This window comes from Furipterus horrens, unplaced genomic scaffold (assembly GCF_987537825.1).
Source record: "Furipterus horrens unplaced genomic scaffold, mFurHor1.1.pri manual_scaffold_2, whole genome shotgun sequence".
In the NCBI taxonomy this organism is placed as follows: Eukaryota; Metazoa; Chordata; class Mammalia; order Chiroptera; family Furipteridae; genus Furipterus; species Furipterus horrens.
Window position 1 is genome coordinate 169,412,481 of NW_028327172.1, and position 18,213 is coordinate 169,430,693.

At 45.1% G+C, this 18,213-nt stretch overlaps 1 protein-coding gene and 1 long non-coding RNA gene across 3 annotated transcripts in view; one reads left to right on the forward strand and one right to left on the reverse strand.

Moving 5' to 3' along the window:
- Positions 1-3,035: 3,035 nt before the first annotated feature.
- Positions 3,036-7,697, reverse strand: LOC150019938 (uncharacterized). The gene is made up of 2 exons (XR_016509101.1): positions 6,830-7,697; positions 3,036-3,389 (listed from the first exon to the last, which is right to left on the reverse strand). It is a non-coding gene; the product is annotated as an uncharacterized LOC150019938 (long non-coding RNA).
- The window catches only part of SCARB2 (scavenger receptor class B member 2), a 56,086-nt gene continuing 45,069 nt past the window's right edge, over positions 7,197-18,213 (forward strand). For both annotated transcript variants that reach the window (XM_090266737.1, XM_090266738.1), the window contains exon 1: positions 7,197-7,664. In XM_090266737.1, the coding sequence (XP_090122863.1) occupies positions 7,548-7,664 (117 nt within the window). In that variant the 5' untranslated portion in view covers positions 7,197-7,547. The remainder of the gene's footprint in view (positions 7,665-18,213) is intronic.

Here is an 18,213-nt window from a genome sequence, read left to right on the forward strand (position 1 = left end):
ATGAAGTAATGTGAGTCCAGGGTCCAACACAGTGCTGGGCAGCAGATATTGCTGACACATTAACCATTGTGCCCACTATCTCTTTCTCTTCCCTGATCCTCTGCCTCCCACCCCACTCCCTCATCTCACCAGAGATTATGCTTGTGGCTTTAGGGATGGGAGAGGAAGAAGAAACATAGGCTATTTCTTCCTACATGTTTTAAAAGCTCTGTATGCTTAGAGGAACAAAAAAAAAGGAGAAGGATTTGAAGAGTGGGATTCTCGTTTTCCTACAACCCCAAGCAGAATAAAACCAAAACCAAGCAAATTAAAAAATATCCCCCTATGATGAGGAACAAAGATGTAAATGGGGAATCCACAGGGCTTCTTGGTTGGAAGAGGCAGCAGACAGTGTCATGGACAACTTCAGATTTCCTCTGCCCTGGCATGCTGTGAGTATGATATCATGTGCCTGGTAAAGAAGCCTCACTCAGAGAGCTACAGCTGGTGTCATAAGGAAGCTCTGTAAAAAAAGGAGTTTGGAGTGGTTGGTAAGATCAAAGGGGAGAAGACAGAAATTCTTTCTTATGGATCCTGCATTGCTCAGGGTTAAGAATGTTCCACAGGGGACTTCCAGCCAAGATGGAGGCGTAAACAGACATGCTGCGTCTCCCTCCACAACTAAGAAGGAATACAACTACCTCAAAACTAGAAACAACCAGAAGTTCCAGAAAATCAAACTACATGGAAGTCCAGCAAACAAAGATATAAAGAAGAAATACTCGACCAGACAGGTAGGATGGGCGGAGCTGGGATGGAGAGGATGCAGTGTAGTGGCAGCAGCAGCAGCGGCAGTGGCAGGGGCAGGCTGGCAGAAAGCACAGTCACATGTTTTAAAAACTCAGGAGGAACACCTGGGGAGCTTTCCCAACTCCTCACAGGACCTTGCAGCCCACACCCAGCACCAGAGAAAATCAAGTCTCATTGCCTCTGACTGTGCAGACCAGTGGGGATTGGGATGGAGGCAGCAACTGCACAGAGTCTGCTTGTTTAAAGGGCCCTCGTGGTCCTAGAACATCCATAGACCCACCCACTCTGAGAACGATGGCCAGGGCAGCAGCTAGAGGGGTGCCAGTCCGATGTGGAAGTGGGAGAGGTGCCTGGAAAAGGGGCGAGTGCTGGGAAGGTGGCATTGTTCCCTCTCAGACCCCTCCCCCACATACAGTGCCACAACGTGGTGAAACAGGTTACCCTGTACTGATTAATCCCTAAGGCTCCACCCCTTGAACGTAACAGGAGCGACAGCTCTAGCTGGGACACAGAGACAAACAAACACAGGAGCCTGTCAGAATGAGGAGACAGAGAACTATGGCCCAAAAGGGGGAATGGACCAAGGTTCCGGTGAGAGAACTAAGTGACGAGGAAATAGCCAACCTAACAGATGTAGAATTCAAAACACTGGTGATAAAGATGCTCACAGGATTGAAAGATATGCTTGAGTACAGCAAACACAGAAGGGAAAAAGTGAAGTCTATGCTAAGTGAAACAAAGGGAAATCCACATAAAACCAATGGTGAAGGGAAGGAAACCAGGGTTCAAATCAATGATTTGGAATATAAGGAAGAAAAAAACAATCAACCAGTACAGAATGAGGAAACAAGAATAGAAAAATATGAGGAGAGGCTTCGGAACCTTGGGACAACTTTAAACATGCCAACATCCAAACCATTGGGATGCCAGAAGAAGAGGAAGAGCAAGAAATTGAAAGCTTATGCGAAAAAATAATGAAGGAAACCTTCCCTAATTCAGCAAATGAAATAGACATACAAGTCCAGGAAGCACAGAGTCCCAAACAAGCTAGACCCAAAGAGGACCACACCAAGACACATCATAATTGAAATGCCAAGGGTTCAAGATAAAGAGAGAATCTTAAAAGCAGCAAGAGAAAAGAAGACAATTACCTTTGGGTAATTTTGGGAAGGCTTCCCAAATTTTGCGAAGGAGATGGACGTATGGGTCCGGGAGGCATGGAGAGTCCTGGGTAAGCTGGACCCACAGGGGACCACACAAGGATGCATCATGACTGAGATGTCAAAGGTGAAAGATAAAGACAGAGTCCTGGGGGTGGCAAGAGAGAGGCGGAGAGTTGCCTACAGGGGGCTGCCTATAGGACTATCAGCTGATTTCTCCAAGGACACTTTGCAGGCAGGAAAGGACTGGAAGGCAGTATTCAATGTGATGAAAAACAACCTACAACCACGATTACTCTATCTAGCAAGGCTGTCATTTGGAATGGAGGGGCAGAAGGAGTGCTTCCCAGACAGGGTGAAGCTGAAAGGGTTCATCATCACTGAGCCATTGTTGTGTGGAATGTCGAGGGGACTTACTTGGGAAGGGGAGGATCAAAGTTATGAACACTGGAATGGCAACAAATTCACAACTATCAACAACCGAATCTAGAAAATAGAAATAGAATCCAACTGGGCAAACTAGAGTAGGAACAGAATCATAGGTGTGGGGATCATTTGGAGGGTTGTCAGCTGGGAGGGGGGAGGGGGAGAGATGGGGAAGTGGTGCTGGGACTGAGAGGCATGGTCAGTTGGTGCAAAGTGGACAGGGGGATGGATGTTGGGAGTGGTATAGGAAGGGGTAAAGCCAAAGAGCTTGTAGGCAGGACTCATGGACATGAACTTGGGGGTGGTGGATTGCTGGAGCGGGGGGGGGAGGGGGGGTGCGGGGCAGAGGGGAGCAAAGGGGAAGGAAGTTGGAACTACTGTGGCAGCATGATCAATAAAATATACTTAAAAAAAAAAGAATGCTCCACAAACATTTAGAAATCACTAGGGTGTAATGATAGATTTTTATAGGTCACCTACAAATAATAGTATGAAAGCCAAGAATTTTAGAAACCTCTTAGAGTCAGGAGGATCACAAAGTAACCAAGGCCTAGGGTTTCTTTCATTCTTTTTTAGGCCCCTGGAATATTAAAATAATTAATAAATAACAAAATACGGTGTTGCAGTTACCTATCATGGCATAACAAACCACCCTAAAACTTAGTAGTTAATACACATTCATTTATTTGCTCAAAATTCTGTAGTTTGGGCAGGGCTCAGCAAAGAGGGCTTGTCATCTCTGTTCCACCTCTGTTTCATCTAGGAGATAGACGGGCTGTGACATCTCTGATGGCCTCTCGTTCTGTGGTTCCTGTTCACATGGCTTCTCCTCATCCACTGGTGGAATCTGAGCTTCTACCATGGTAGTTGAATCCCAGGAAGGTAAAGAAAGGAGTTGCCAGGCCTCTTAGGGCTGAGACCTGGAACTGGCCTCTATCATCAGTTCCATCACATTCTCTTGGTTGAAGTAGGATGCAAGGCCAGCCCAGATTTAAGCAGGGGAGCAGCAGAACCCTACAAAGAAAAGAAGAGCTGTTGACTGTGATATTTGGAGATCATCTGCTTACAGGGTGGTAAGAATTGAGGTGTATTTTAAATGTTTACATTTAACACCTTAACACTTTTAACATAAAAGTATGCAATGACTATATAATGAACCTCCCTTGAGTATATCAATATAAATTTAATATATCAATATATCAGTATAAACTTATTCTAAATTTAAGGTGGGGCCCAAATTGTCCTTCTTGCTTCCCCCAGTCTTAGTCTGTTAACAGCCTTAGAGCCTGTCTTAGAGTCTGTGAAGGAAGTTCTTTCTCCTATGTCCTGAATGATTGTATAATTTGTAACAGGCACCAACATTCATTCATTCCTGAGGGCACCTGGTCTTCTCAAAGTTCTTGTTCTTCTGATTGTAGGTACAATGAGGTCAGGGAAAATTCCTGATTGTCTCCCTGCCAGGGCGCTACCCTCCCCACCTACCCAGTAGAAGCACTAGTCTCTTCCCACTCGGTCTGCCCCTGCTGAGTGCGATAGGGGGTTATTAGTCTGTGTAGCTGCCATGCAGCAGCCACTCCCTGCAGGGAGAGATTGAATCTCACCTGTAGGGTGAGATGATTCTGTGGCACACACACACAAAAAAAACTTAATAGTGCCAATTAGCACTGGAAGTGACACATCCTGTAGATTAGAAATGAGGAGGAGGTACCAAGGGGCTTTGGGAAGCTTGCATGAGAATTTGGGGGCTTTGAGTAGAGTCCCTGTCAGTAGCTGCCACTGGGTGGAGAAGATGGAACTGAACAGGATGCCACGCCAAGTGCTAAAAAGTTGTGTCAGTGCCTTAAAATAAGGCAGAAATTACTATTCGATCACACAGACTTCTATTTTGGGGACGTAAGGTTTTTTTTTAAGTTGTTTTTATTTTCTGTAAGTAGGTCTTTCTTGTTCTCTCTTATATTTAGTAGATTTTTAAAATGCTCGTCTGGTCAGTGGTTTTAAGAGGAAGCAAGAAAGAGATTTTTTGTACAGAATGAACCACAGTTTTAAAGGGGAAGCAGCTTACTAACCGCCTGACAGTGGGAACAAAAGAGTGGTGTTGCCCACATGAGAGAGCCTCGAAGGGAAGGTAAACTGAGGACAACTGAGCTGGAAACTCTTGTTCAGAAAGTCTCCCCACACAGAGATGTGTTTGTCAAATCTGGGTCTCTCCCTCCATTCCCACAGTCTGTTATTCCCTAGTTGCCCAAGCAAGATGCAAGAAGGGACCTCAATGAATAATGAGAAGAAAGACTGAACTGAGATTGGTGGTCCATGGCCAGCACAGGTGGGTAACTATAGAGTTTGCTTCCAAGAGTGAAGCCAGCATAGAATCTGGTCTTAATCGGGATATGGGGGAGACAGCATTCAATCTGATCCTGAGGGGAACTCGGTAGTTGCCAAACAGGCAGACAGGTTACCAAATCTTTTTTCTGGTTAATGAAGGAGAGGACACATATAGACTGCAGAAAAACCCCAACCAAGGCCTAGGGAGGGGATGAGTGGGCTAGCATGGCCCCTTAAGCAAACTGAGGCACAGGGCAGAGTTTAGCTAGATAGCTGGAATCTAAAGCAGAGATGGGGCAGAACTGAGGATAATGAAAGGCTGCTAATTATGGATAAATGAGGTTGGGGAACCACCCGGACACTGTTGCCATGACACTTGGAAGACTTGAATCATTCCAGACCCTACCCAGGTCTGGTTCTCTGAGACCTTTAATAGGGTCTGGGTAGAGCTGGGCGTGGGCAGTCACTGTCACTGAGAATGTGCCAGGCTCAGCCCTTCCCTCACAACTTGCTCCAGTTTATCTAAAACTGAGTAACACACTACGCCAAAGCTTAGTGGCTTGAAACAACAATCCTTTATTTTGCATTTCGGGCAGGGCAAGGAAAGACCGCTCTGCTGCATATGCCTAGGGCCCATGACTCAAATGGCTGGGGACACTAGAGGGCCAACAAGGCATCTCTTTGCAGTGTCTCCTATGTTCTCTCCACGTGGAGGTCCCAGGGTAGCTGACCTAGTGGTGGATCAGGGCCAAGAGCAACGAATTCCAGAGGCCTGGGCAGAAGTTGCAAGATAGTTGCCATCTAGCTTCAGAAGTTCCAGGATATGGCGATTTCAAGTGTATTCTATGGATTTAACAAATCACTAAATCCAGCACAAAATCAAAGGGAGAAGGTACAGACCTCACCTCCCAATAGGAGTGTCAAAGAATTTGCCACCATTTCTAATGCATCACAGCATCTTATTATGGCCTTAGCAAAGTCTCCCAGGTGAATTCCCTGTCCCCAGATTCTCATTGATGGTAGCTGGGAGGCAGTAATACAGAGTAGAAAAAGTGAGGGTTTCAGAGGCCACTAGACCTGCATTCTGGTCCAGGCAGGATCCATCACTCAGCAACTGTTTGAGCTTGTTAGGTTACTTATCTCGCAGCACCTTGTTTTCCTTGTGTGGAAAATGGGAATACTACTGCTACCGTGACCAAGAAAATGTACTTCTCAGATTTTCCAGGGCAAGAGCATCATGGACCAAAGGCCCTGTACCAGCTGCTGAGCTCTGAAATCTGTCCTCTGATAGTTGTCTGTCAGTGCCAAGGCCAGTTTCCTAGGGCTGCTACCATCCCATGACCAAACACAAGAGGCCTATGCCTGGAAAGTGCCAGAATCCTGGGACAGGCCAGTTTGGCTCAAGGATCCTTCAGGGCATTGCTGAACTTTCTTAGAGTTGCACTGTAGTATAAGATGCTTCCTTCAACCCAACCTTCCTTCCTTGCCTCTCTCCTTCACAAGGATCACACTTGCATCCCAGGTCCAGCTCTCTGTCCATTTTCCTTATAAATCTCTTGCACAGCACTCCTGTCTGGCACTGCTTTTGAGGGACTGGGACAAACAGCCACATGCTCACAGGGAGGCTGTGGATATAAAATAAGTGGGTGTATGAAAGCACCCAGCCACAGCCTGACACATAGTTGACATTCATTCCACTAATATTTATTGAGTCCCTGCTATGTGCAGACTTTAGCCTGGGTGCCTGGAGCATAAAGGTGAGCAAAGCTGATGCCAACGTCAGGGCCACCTGCTTGAAGCTTCTTGCTGACTCCCATTGCTGACATAAAGTCCCAATTCTTCCCTGAGACACAAAGAGCCCTTCAAAGTCTGATCTCAATAGGCCTTAACACCTCCACAATCTGCACACCTGAGCCTACAATCAAAAGGAACTTCCTTCTTTCCTCCTACCATCCTGCTCTTTCACTTCCAAAGTCTTGTCACGCCTTTTTCTTCTCCTCGGAATGCCTCTTCCCTCCCTTGTACACACCCCTCACGGAACAAACCCTTACACATCCACCAAGACCCAGTTCATTTGTGGGGTCCTGGGTCACAGGGCAGCCGCGCTCCTTGGCACAGATCTCAGCACGCACCTCGTGAATCAAAGCACTGCTACACTGTGCTGTAATTGTTGCAACAGCGTCTCCGCTCCCTTGTGAGCCTGCCCAGAGCTGGGACAATGTTGCATCCGTCCGGAAAGCCCAGCGCGTGGCACTTGGTAGTCCCGCAGTAGGTATCTGCGGAGAGAGTATGTGAATGAGCCAAGGAGGACAGGCGATCTGGGGGACGCCCGCGGGGCCTGCAGCGAGCGGGAGGGGTCGCGGCGGGGCCTGGCCGGGGTCAGGGAGCCGCAGGCGCTTGGGGGCAGCCCGGGATAGGCGCGGCTCCCGCGGGCCGAATCGCCGCCTCCGCCGCGGGGCACATGACTGCGGGCTCGGCCTCCGCCCCGCCCGCTCCCCGCGCAGCTGCTGGCGGTGGCCTCCAGAGTTTGCGGCGAGCCGGCAGCAGAGCGTCACGGCCTACGCGCTCCCTTTTTGGCTCCGGAGCCGCTCCAGGCGGGCGCCGCAGCTGCCCTAGCGGGGAAACCGAAACCAAAGCGGCTCGTTCCCCTCCCGGGCCGGCCGGCCGGCCTGGTGCCCCGCGGGCCCCCTCGCCTCGCCGCCGATCACGGAGCCCAGCGCACCGCCCGGCCGGCGGGCGTCCCGGGGTCCCTGGTGTAACCGCCAATCCTGCGACGGCTGCAGCGGCGGCCTCTCCCCCTTCCTGTTCGGTCGCCGGCGTTCGCTGCCCTGCCTGTGAGCCGCGCGCAGAATGGGCAGGTGCTGCTTCTACGCGGTGGGGACGTTGTCCCTGCTCCTGTTAGTGACCAGCGTCACGCTGCTAGTGGCCCGGGTGTTCCAGAAGGCCGTGGACCAGGCGATCGAGAAGGTGAGGCGGCGTTGTGTGTGAGTGTGTGTGTGTGTGTGTCCGCGCGCGGTGAGTGTGCGGGCGGGGGGGGGGGGCACTTCCAGCACACCCTCGCCGTCCCGCTGAACCTGGTGCAGGGAAGCCCTGCGCCTCTGCAGACTCCGGATTGGAGCCCTCCTTTTTCATTGCCTTCCCGAGTTAGTAGATAAGGATTAAAGAAGGATGGAAAGGAATGGAAATGACTGTTCCCTTTATGACAACAAATAAGACTGTGGATCTAGACTTTTAAAAAAGTCTTTCACTTATGTTCTGTCATTTATATCTCCACTCCCATCTCCACCCGCGCCCTCCCTACACCCAGATCCCTGTTGGGCCCCAAATCATTTCCCTCCCACTTCATGAAAAAACAACACTAAATGAAAGACACCACAGAAGAGGCAAGTTTGTTGGCTGCTTGCCGTGGCCTTTGAAGTGGTGTGGGGCTGGGGATGAGAAGCAGGTGTGTGGTCTATTGTGTTCTCGCCTGCCTGCGCTGGGCCGGGCCGCGCAGTGCGTAGCTAGGCGAGGCCTCTGGGCTGGAGGACATTTCAGTTCATCCAAGTCTTGCCTACTCGCCTCCTTAACAGCGTGGTATTCTTGTTGCTTTGTTCATCGATTCTTGCTCTTCTCAAAGAGCCGCTTCAGGCAAAGATGCTTTTATTGATTCTTCGAAGAATCTGAATCTGTCACTTCCCCCTTAGTGAGAGGGCTGGAGAGTGAGCCAGTCATTTCAGAAGACTTCTCCATCATTGGACCTAAGGGGTAGTCAATTTTTCTGCCCTTTCACCCAGACCCACCAATCTGTCTGGAAAGAGGAACAAGAGAGAGTTTTAATACGATCACTTTTTCCTTAAAAAAAAAAAAGAAAAAAGATTGCACTTCGATGTTTCTCACCCTTTCTTTCTCCATCCCTGCCCCCTCTCTAAAATAAATAAATAACATCTTTTAAAAAAATAATTGGAGCAGCCTAATTTCTCCCACTGGTTTGCACTTGCCACAGGCTGGATAAACATCTCAGGCCTCATCCAGTTTGGTCACCGCACCCGCTCCCTGTCAGTGAAGTTGTCTCATTCCAGGTGGCAACAGACATATTCCTTTAAGAGCTGTTTCCAAAAGCCATCAGTTACTTGAAATCTGGCAGTTAAAGGCAACTTAAAAAAACAAAACAAAACACCATGGAAAAGCATAATTTAATTTTTTTTTTTTTAAGTTCACATTGCCAAGGAGAGATGAAGAGGCCCATTGTCTAAGCTACTTAAGACGATTGTTTTTCCTGAGTACCCATGTTCAAGGAAAAAACTGAGCTGAATCTTCTTCACTCCCGTCCACCTGAAAATCCAGGGCAAGATTGTTTAAGGATGTAAACTCATGCTTGGGTGACTAGAGTTAACCCAATTATAGTTAATATATGAATTTTCTTATGTGGCTTTGAAAGGTTGTTTCAGGGGAGCCTCGTGAGATGAGTGATCTCCCAGTGCCTCAGATATTACCAGCCCTCAGATGCTCTGTGGGTCTATACTTACTTCATGGGGGGCAGGGGGTAAGCTGTAAGGCATCTAGGCTGGGGTTTGTGTTTACATTGATATTTGGTGATTAGCTTTTCATGTGGTTTTCTCCATGGGGATTGGGCTCTGCTCCTACTAATAAATTATAGTACAGGGTAAGTGGACTTTCAGAATTGCCCAACCCCACTGAGGAACACTACACAACGTGGTGTATGAAACCAAATGGCAGGGTTAACTTCGGTGGACAGATAGAGGAATATCATAAGTCAACCAGAAGTTACCTGTTCCCATCATTACCATTCTGCTCTCCTGGATCACCTGTAGGGTTGTGGGATTGTGGGAAAGAGGAAGGATTCTGCAGACCAACACTCCTGGGCATGAGTGCTGGCTCCACCAATGTACTAGCTGGGTGACCTTCTGCTAGGCAGGTGCTTAACCTTTCGTGATTCTTGATTTCCCCATCTGCAAATAGAAAGGTGATAAGAATTAAGGAAAATGGGTGTTTTCAGGGGATATAGTTAGTGCTTTGTAAATGATAATAGTTTTATTTTTTTGTTAGAAGCCTCATAAGCAAAGAAACAAATACATGAGATTTCAAGTCAGACACCTGTGTTGAAATCCTAGCCTTGCCACTTACAAGTTTTTTGACTTTGAGCAAGTTACATCTCTGAGCCTTAATTTCATTACTTGGAAAAGCAAGGATGTTAGTTAGCTGTCTTGGGCACAGTGTTGCATTTACTGTGAAACTCACAAAGCTTAAGCTTGGGGTCCCTCACTTGCACAGGCCCTTCCAAGGCTCTGTACCTAATTCTGCATCCAGAATTTTCTTTTTCTTAGAAAGAACCTCCTCACATTGTATCAGCTACCCACAAATCCTGGATCTGTCTGTGTGTATGCTCTTGTGAGACTGAGTGAGGCCAAATGTGGAGAGTATTCAGCACAGTATCAGGCATTGAATAGGTGATCATTGTGGCCAATGTCATTATTTCCAACAGTATTAGGAACAATTCATTCACAACTTGACTTTAATATAGTTATAATATAATCTACCTGGTACTCCCAGTTCTCAGTTGTTTCATCTGAAGCTTGTCCATATCCTGGCTTGTCTACATCAAAAATAGAAAAGAAAAAAGGGATGAATTTCTAATGAGTTGGTTTGGCTAATTACAAGAAGCTTAGTAACATAATTCCTACCAGAAAAATTTGTCTCAAGTGGTCATTGTCCTTGAGTTCTGCTGTGATCAGAGGCGATTGAAAGGAGATTTTAATTTGGGCCAGTGCACACAGTGGAAGGAACTGAGACTACTTGGCCTCACTGGCAACTGGTTTGTATTGAGCAAACCGTATAGTTGTTTCTGCTTCACCTTTCTCAATTGCAAAAGAGGCATAGTGATGCCTCCCTTCTTTCTGCCCACAGTCGCTTCCTGGGGATGCTCTGAGCAGTGAGCAGTCCTTCTCTATCAAGCCTTTTGATCTCTCTGAAGACAGAGCTTTGCATAGACCAGCAATCTCTTTTCCTCTGTAGAGCCTAGAAGGGCAGGGTTTTATGTTACATTTCATTTCACTTGGTAACCCATACCAATTGTCCTGGCACCAGTACTGTGCCTGGTAAATGGTAGATGCATAACAAATGCCTATTGCCTCTCTATTGATCATTTTGGGTGAATGAACAGTGTTCTGAGAATCAGCAGAATATGGTTAAAATTCCTTTTGCTGTCACTAACATATACTCGGATTAAACTGAACAAGCCAAGTAGCAAATTACTGAAGCCCTTATAACCTCAATTTTCTCACTTTGAAATTGGGGGTAATAAGAATAGCTCCTTTAGGGTTGTTGGAAGAAGGAAATGAAGTGATTGATGTAAAGCATCTAGCACAGTCCCTTCCACAATGCCCAGATATTAACAATTGTTTTATTGTTTCTGCTTATTTTTTTCTCGTTTAGAAACTGAAGTTTATAGAGTAGATAAGGCTCCTTCTAGCTCCAGAATTCTGAGATTCTATGACATGGGCATGTGACCTTTGCTTGAGAGCAACAATGCAGCTCAGAATATTAAATTTGGCCTTAGACTTGAATTTGAACATCTCCCAGAAATGGGGATGCAGAGCTGGCCAAAGTCAGGGCTGGCCAGTAAGAGACGGGCTGGCAAGGGAACCAGTGAGAGGGAAAGAGAGGGTTCATGTTTTGCTTCCTATTTGCTTCCTACAGGCCAAGGAAGAACAATAGCATTAGGTCTCAAGGATAAGATGAGCAGGACAAATACATTTACCCTTTCCCAGAACCTGAGGCTCTGGGCAAGTGAGTCCCAGCTGGCCTCTTTTGGGAACCATGGCAACTGTGGAGCTGTTTTGCTGATGCCCCAAGAAATAAAATCACTGATAACTTAACCAGACAACATCAGTTTGGAAATATGTACAGGTCTTTTTATTTTATTTTATTTTTTTCTTTTTGTAATTTATTTGTTTGTTTGTTTATTTTATTTTTAGAGGGGGAAGGAGAAAGAGAGGAAGAGAAACATCACTGTGCAGTTGCCTCTCACTCGCACCCCCAACTGGGGACCTGACGTGCAACCTAGTCATGTTCCCTGACTTGGAAGTACAGGTCTTTTTAAAAGTCAAATTAGAAAAATATCTTCATTGTTTACGTAAAGACAGTCAACTATATATAATCTTAAAGAGCTCCTTTTTGCATATCTACCTCATCTTCCAAATTGCCTTTTTTCAGAATTATGAAGACAGAGTATTAGAGTAAGAAAAAACCTTAGCAATCATGTAATCTGATATTTTATAGTCAAGAATACTGAAACTATATTCATTTTTAAGTGGATGATGGTAGACATCAAATGCCTTTGTATTTATATGTCTCTAGAAATGTAGGTAAGTGACTTATGGAAAGGAAGGCCAAATGAAAAGAAAGGTGTTGGGTTAGGCATGTAAGCTGGGTCTCCTGATTCATGTTTTCCTTTCCAAGGATGACCATACGTCTCATTGCTAGTGACAGTCCTCGTTTACTTACACCTGTTGCCCTGGCACCCGCATTCCTTTCAAAAGACTCCTGGTTTGGACAGTAAGTTCTGTCCTCAGACATCTCACTGTCCTTCACTTCTTGGCATTAAAGGAGAACAATTCTCTCCAAGGAGCTGAGGTCCACTCAAGCTAACTCATAAAAGATAGGATTTTTTTTTTTCTTTTTCTAAAGCTGCAAGAGGAAACTCGTAGAAATCTCAGTGTGAGAACCACAGCACAGCAAGGCCTCTTAAGAGTACAGTAGGAAAGGACCCAGGCACACTCTGCATCTCCCTCTCTTTCCTCTGTTTCCCCCCCAGCCGACTGCCTCTGTTCACTTGTTGGGCCCAGGCTGTTTGCTCGTCTGGGGCTTCCTCAGCCTCAACTCCTTGTGACCTTCCATGAACAGGCTCCATTTCTTGGTTTCTGTTTTCCAAATTTGTCACAGAGCAATGTGATTGGCTCAACAGAAGCAGAAATCATAGATTTATAAACAGAGGCAATATCCTTGCAAGGTTATTTAACTTCTAAACATGAATATGTAACTCCTCCCTGGCTTTTAGAAATGTAATCTCATGACATCAAAATCATATTATGTTTCTTTCAACATCTTACTAATTCATGGTGACCATGAGTGCATTCATTATTAATGATTAAGACAAGCAGTAAGCCAGTACTTCTCAGTGTAGTCCCTTGACTCTAAGAACTGCATCCAGATCACTTGAGGAGATTTTAAAACTACAGACCCCACCAGCCATGCTGAATCAGACTCCTTAGGAACGGCACCTGGGATACAGAGCTAACTGTGAAGTCCATGACTGGTTTGGATGGTGATTGTGTTAGCCAATGTCTTCACGCCTTAAGATGGCAATTCTTCTTTCTTTTTTTTTTGTACCTTTGTATTTTATTCTTTATTTTCATTTATTTTTCTGATAAGAAAAGAAATGCATGGCATTAGGAAAAGTCAGATACAACAAAAATTAATAAAGCAGAGATAACTACTGTTAACATATTGTTGATTATTTTGCCTTTCTATTTATGCATATATAGTAAACATTACTGACAAAAACGGGGTACATCTATTTCCACTCTATTTATAATTTCAGCTTTGTTGAGGTATAACTGACATATAAAAGACATAGCAATGCTAGTTGAGGCTATTACTACTACTAATTACTATTATACTGCAAGTTTACATTGAAGGAAAGGTGGGGGGAGGGGAAGACTCTTGCCTGTGGAAACTGTTTTTGCTTTCTTGTCTAATCAAGTTCAAGATTTCGTTCCGTCAGGCCACAGCAAAGAGGCCATCTGTTCTTCCAGGCATTGGCTGGTTCCCAGGGAAGACTCTGCAGGTGGGATTACAAGATCATTAATGAAAACACAGGATGTTGGCCAAGTGACTAGTCATTTATGGCCTATATCATTGAACTATATACTATATATACATATACACATGATATACCTCTAAAGGGACCCCTTTTAAGCAAAGCTGGTAGCTAATCAAAAGCAACTGAGGAAAATAAAGGAGACTTTTATTTTTTGCTCCCTATATCTAAAAGCACTCTTAGATATATAGCCATTCGTTTATTTAGCAAATATTTACTGAGTGTGGACCATCTGTGAGGCAGTGTGCTAAGAGCTATGGATACAATACTACACCAGACACTGTCCCTACGCTTACCAACTTTATAATCTAACTCAACTTTTTTGGCCTCAGGCCCCTTTATGTTCTTACAAATTACCAAGGGCCCCAAAGAACTTATGTCTCTTTGGGCTATAGCTCTTGATAGTTACAATATTAGAAATTAAAACTGATACAATTTTAAAGCACGAGACTAGACAAGCATGTTTGTTATCAGCTGCCAGAGCAGTGACATCGTGACAGGCCGTGCAGCCTGTAGAACCTCCGTTCTCCACTCCTGAAAGCAAGAAAGTGAACAAGGCAGCTGGTTTCTTAGTATTGTTATGAAAATAGTTTTGACCTGGTGGGCCTCCTGAGAGGGCCTTAGAGACCCCCAGGGGCCCTCACACCGTACTTTGAGAACTGCTGATCTAGTTTTCAGTTCATTAATTATGATAATTTTTAGAATAATTAAAAAAATAACAATCTCCCTGTTATACTTCTGCAAGACCAGTTTGGAAGCTATATTATTAATGTTTTAACACACAATTAACATGTTAAGTATTAAATGTCCTTCCTTCCCACCTCCCCCTGAGTCCATGTTAAAGGTTGTAGCTTGGGAGTCATGGATGCAGGTTCAGGGAAGAGCCTGTCTCTCCTTGTGTGATAATCAAAGACTAGAATATTAGCACCTCCATAGTTGAATTACTTGATAATTCCTCTCTAGGCTCAGCCCTGGCAGGGATTTTCAATCCAGAGGACATAATTTAGTCCTTAATGTTAGCCTGAAAGCTCTCTGTGAAGGGAGGGGTCCTAGCCACATTAGCTTTGAACCATCTTCCCATACTGCCAAATACAACATCATACAAATAGATCACCAATAAAGGATGAATAGACGAAAGCTTACCTCTCCAGGGATGACTTTGTTTGCCTATTATTGTTCTTGTTGTCTAGCTTTACATTTTTCCAGTCTGTAAGCCAGTGGTCACATGTTTGTCTCTAATATTTATACCTTTAACATCTGGAAAGTTCATCTAAAAATCCAGCTTTCCAGCCTCTCTTGAAACATGGGGTTCTGCAGTGCCGGCCCCACCGCAGTCCTTGGTGACAGCAGTCTGAGCAGAATAGAGGCTGCCCTTCACATGGGCCCTCCCTCCCTGCTCCCACTGTCCTTCACACTCCTGACAGCTTCCCCAGCCCAGGATCAAGGAAGGTGTCCTTTGTCATTGTGTTTGCTCTTTGGCCTTTCTTAGCATCTGACCCTCTTTAACAAAAGAAGGAAAATGAAAGATAGCCTGGGAGGGTGAGGTGTTTAACAAAATGAGGTGTGTAAAAGTGAATACCATTGCTGTGGTTTCACGTGCAAAGGAACATAAGGGCTCACACCCACTTCATTCATTTGCACTGCCCGTGTGGCCCCTCCAGCATCTGAGCCTCATACCCTGTTGAGAGAGACGGAGGCAGAGAGAGGCAGAATGCCATTGTTAGAGTGATGTACTCATTCTTGCAAGTCCCAGTTTAAGGATATTTGCTTTAAACACTGTAGTTCTGGTAATCAAGGGCAATGGCAGGAAGAGAAGACATAGATCAACAAGCAGTGAAAACATCACTTATTTCATCTTTGAGAGAGATAGTCACAACCAAGTAGGTTGTAAAATATAAGACTGGCTCCACAAGGTACGCACAGAACCCAGGCATTGTTTTCATGGCTACAGTTCTTATTTATCCACATCTTAAAATCCTCTTTCTCTTCCACTCCTTCAACCACTACCCTTACATACACAGATATTTCCCCAATTTGCACCTTATGATTAAGGGTCCATCTGGTGACTGCTTTTTTTCCCTTTAGGCCGGCAGTTCTCAACCTTGGTTTCATATTTGTAATTACCTGGAAGTTTTTAAAAAGTATCGTAGTGGGTGTTTTGTAGCAGGAGCTTTTTTGGGATAGTTATTTCATCACATTGTCCTGTATATAATTTACAGAGCAGCAGCTTACACATGAACTAACCTTTGAATCTCAATTGTCAGATCAAATTAGCTGAAATTTTTACAGTTGCAATTAAAGCAAAATGAGTTCAACAGCAGTGGCATTAACAAAAAAGGAATGCTGGTGCATTTGTTGCTGAGTTAAAATAAGGTCAGAGAATAAGGGTAGAATTTTAATGGCAGTTTTTTTTGTTTTTTTTTTTTATTTCCCCAGAGAATTTTTAAAAAGGGGGGGGGGGGGGTAAATAGTGCAAATCACTTGTATTAGAGTCTAGATTGGGTTTGCTTAACGTTGGGGAGAAATTTTTAAGAACAAAGCAAACCAACTGGTGTTTTGACATTTGGTGAGTGTTACTAACCTGGAGTCCCATGGAAATCATGCACACACTTAGGAGGCCAGGTTGTCAGAGTTGGTCCGCCTTCTCTCTGGGTGAATTTAGACTATGTAGATGACAACATGGATACTGAAGACGTGTTTAATTATTAAGTGGCACTCTGTTGAAGTAAAAGAACAATCAGCAGTACTCTTGAGTCCTGGAAGTTTCCTTAAAAGTCCAGAAAAGTCTGATGCAATTCCCTGAGTGCTTCTTTTATCACTTGGAAGTGGCTTCTACCAGGACAGCTGATTCAACAGCCCTCCTAGTACTGGCTTCCTGAGCAAGTCTTCCAGTTTCACTTGGATGTATTGTGTCTTGTGAGTGTATCAAATCATGTCAGCTCTTGGCAGAAGCGGCGGATCCAGCCTGTACCTGGGGAACAGGGATCGGTTGAGTGTTGCTAGTGCATTGTGTCTACTGGAGATGACAGATGATGACAGGTGACAGTCTGTATCAAAACATGCCAGGGTTTAGTACAGCAGGTCAGGGACCTCGGACTTTATCCTGGGAGCACTGGGAAGTGTCTGTTCAGATCGGCACTTTTGATAGAACTCTCTGGAGGCTGAGGTAGAGAATGGATTTGAAAGGAACAAAGCTAGAGAGAAGGAGACCAGTGAGGAGGCTAGTACAGTATTGCCACAGTCCAAGCTGGTGATGCAGTGGGCACAGAATAGAAATGGAGAAGAAGAGGAGGAAAAATCAGTAGGACTTAGTGATTGATTAGAGAAGACAATCATGAGTCTGTCCATTTTTGGTCCTACTGTCACTGGGCAGCCTGTGAGATGACCAAATGGGGATTTTACAATGGATCCATACAACTGAAATGATCTGAATAATTTCAGACATAAGTCTTTCTTTGGGCTGAATAACTGGGACTTGCACATTATTGTTCACTGTTACACACATGTCTGTTTTGTGTCCTTAGCTAAGTTTCTTCTTGAGAACATGGCCTATGCCTGTTGGCCATAAAGAAAGCTCTCAATATATATCTATACAGGCTAATTAACGGAAAAGTAAGTTTTTCAGATTGTTTTGACCATTGACACTGCAGTTTCACCACATAACTTGATCATCTTTCCAGTATTTCTTTCAATGGTATTGCCCACAGTATTATGCCTGGGAAAATTTATCTTGTTCTGCTTGGCTAAATTTAATAAGCAATATCCAAAATTACATTGTAAAACTGATGTAGGACCTCATGCTGATTTTTAATTTAATGTAGCTAGGAAATGCAGTGGATTACAGGGTTTGTCTGGTGGCTGCCCCCACAGTGGGGTCCTCAGTGAGGAGCGTTGGTGGTTTTCAAGTCATAGCTTGTGTTTCGACTGAGGAAAGGGCTCCTTGTGAACCAGGGAGACTGGCTCCTTGTGTCCTGTGGGATGAATGACTTCTGTGCCAAACGTTCTCAGGCTCAGTGTTAGGCTATTACTTGTTTGTTTCTGAGTCCTTCCTTTGCAGAACCAGCCCCTGGGAGCATATAACTGAAAGCCCTCTGGGTCTGGGGCGGGTGCAGAAATGAGAAGTTTAAGGTAACATACAGCCCTTTTCTAGACCATCTCGCCGCAGGAGTTTGAGGTGCTGTCCTTGGACGCAATAGCAAACCTGGGCAGAGCAGCCACCTGGGAACTCTAGAGCTCAGTTCTTCCTTTCTCACTTCCTTGTGTCAGTTCCAGCAGGGACTTCACCATGACCTCACGCAGCTGCCCTAGTTTCTTTTCCTCCAGACTAAGGCAAGGGCTGACTCCCCAGGAAGGCCTCGGGGCCCAAGTTATGGCTCCATGGCAACAGGGTCTCTCTGAGGTAGGGTTGCCAGACAGAATACAGGATGCCTAGTTAAATTTGAATTTCAGATAAATAACACTGTTTTAGTGAGTGTATCTCATACAGTATTTTGATTTCCTTCAATTTATTAGCTTTTAACATCCCACCGTATTTATTTCATCTCTTCTGGTGTATACTTTTCCTTGAACTGTTTGAATGCAAGTTGTAGGCATTGTAACACTCTGCCCCCATATCCTTCAGCATCTCCTAAGAAT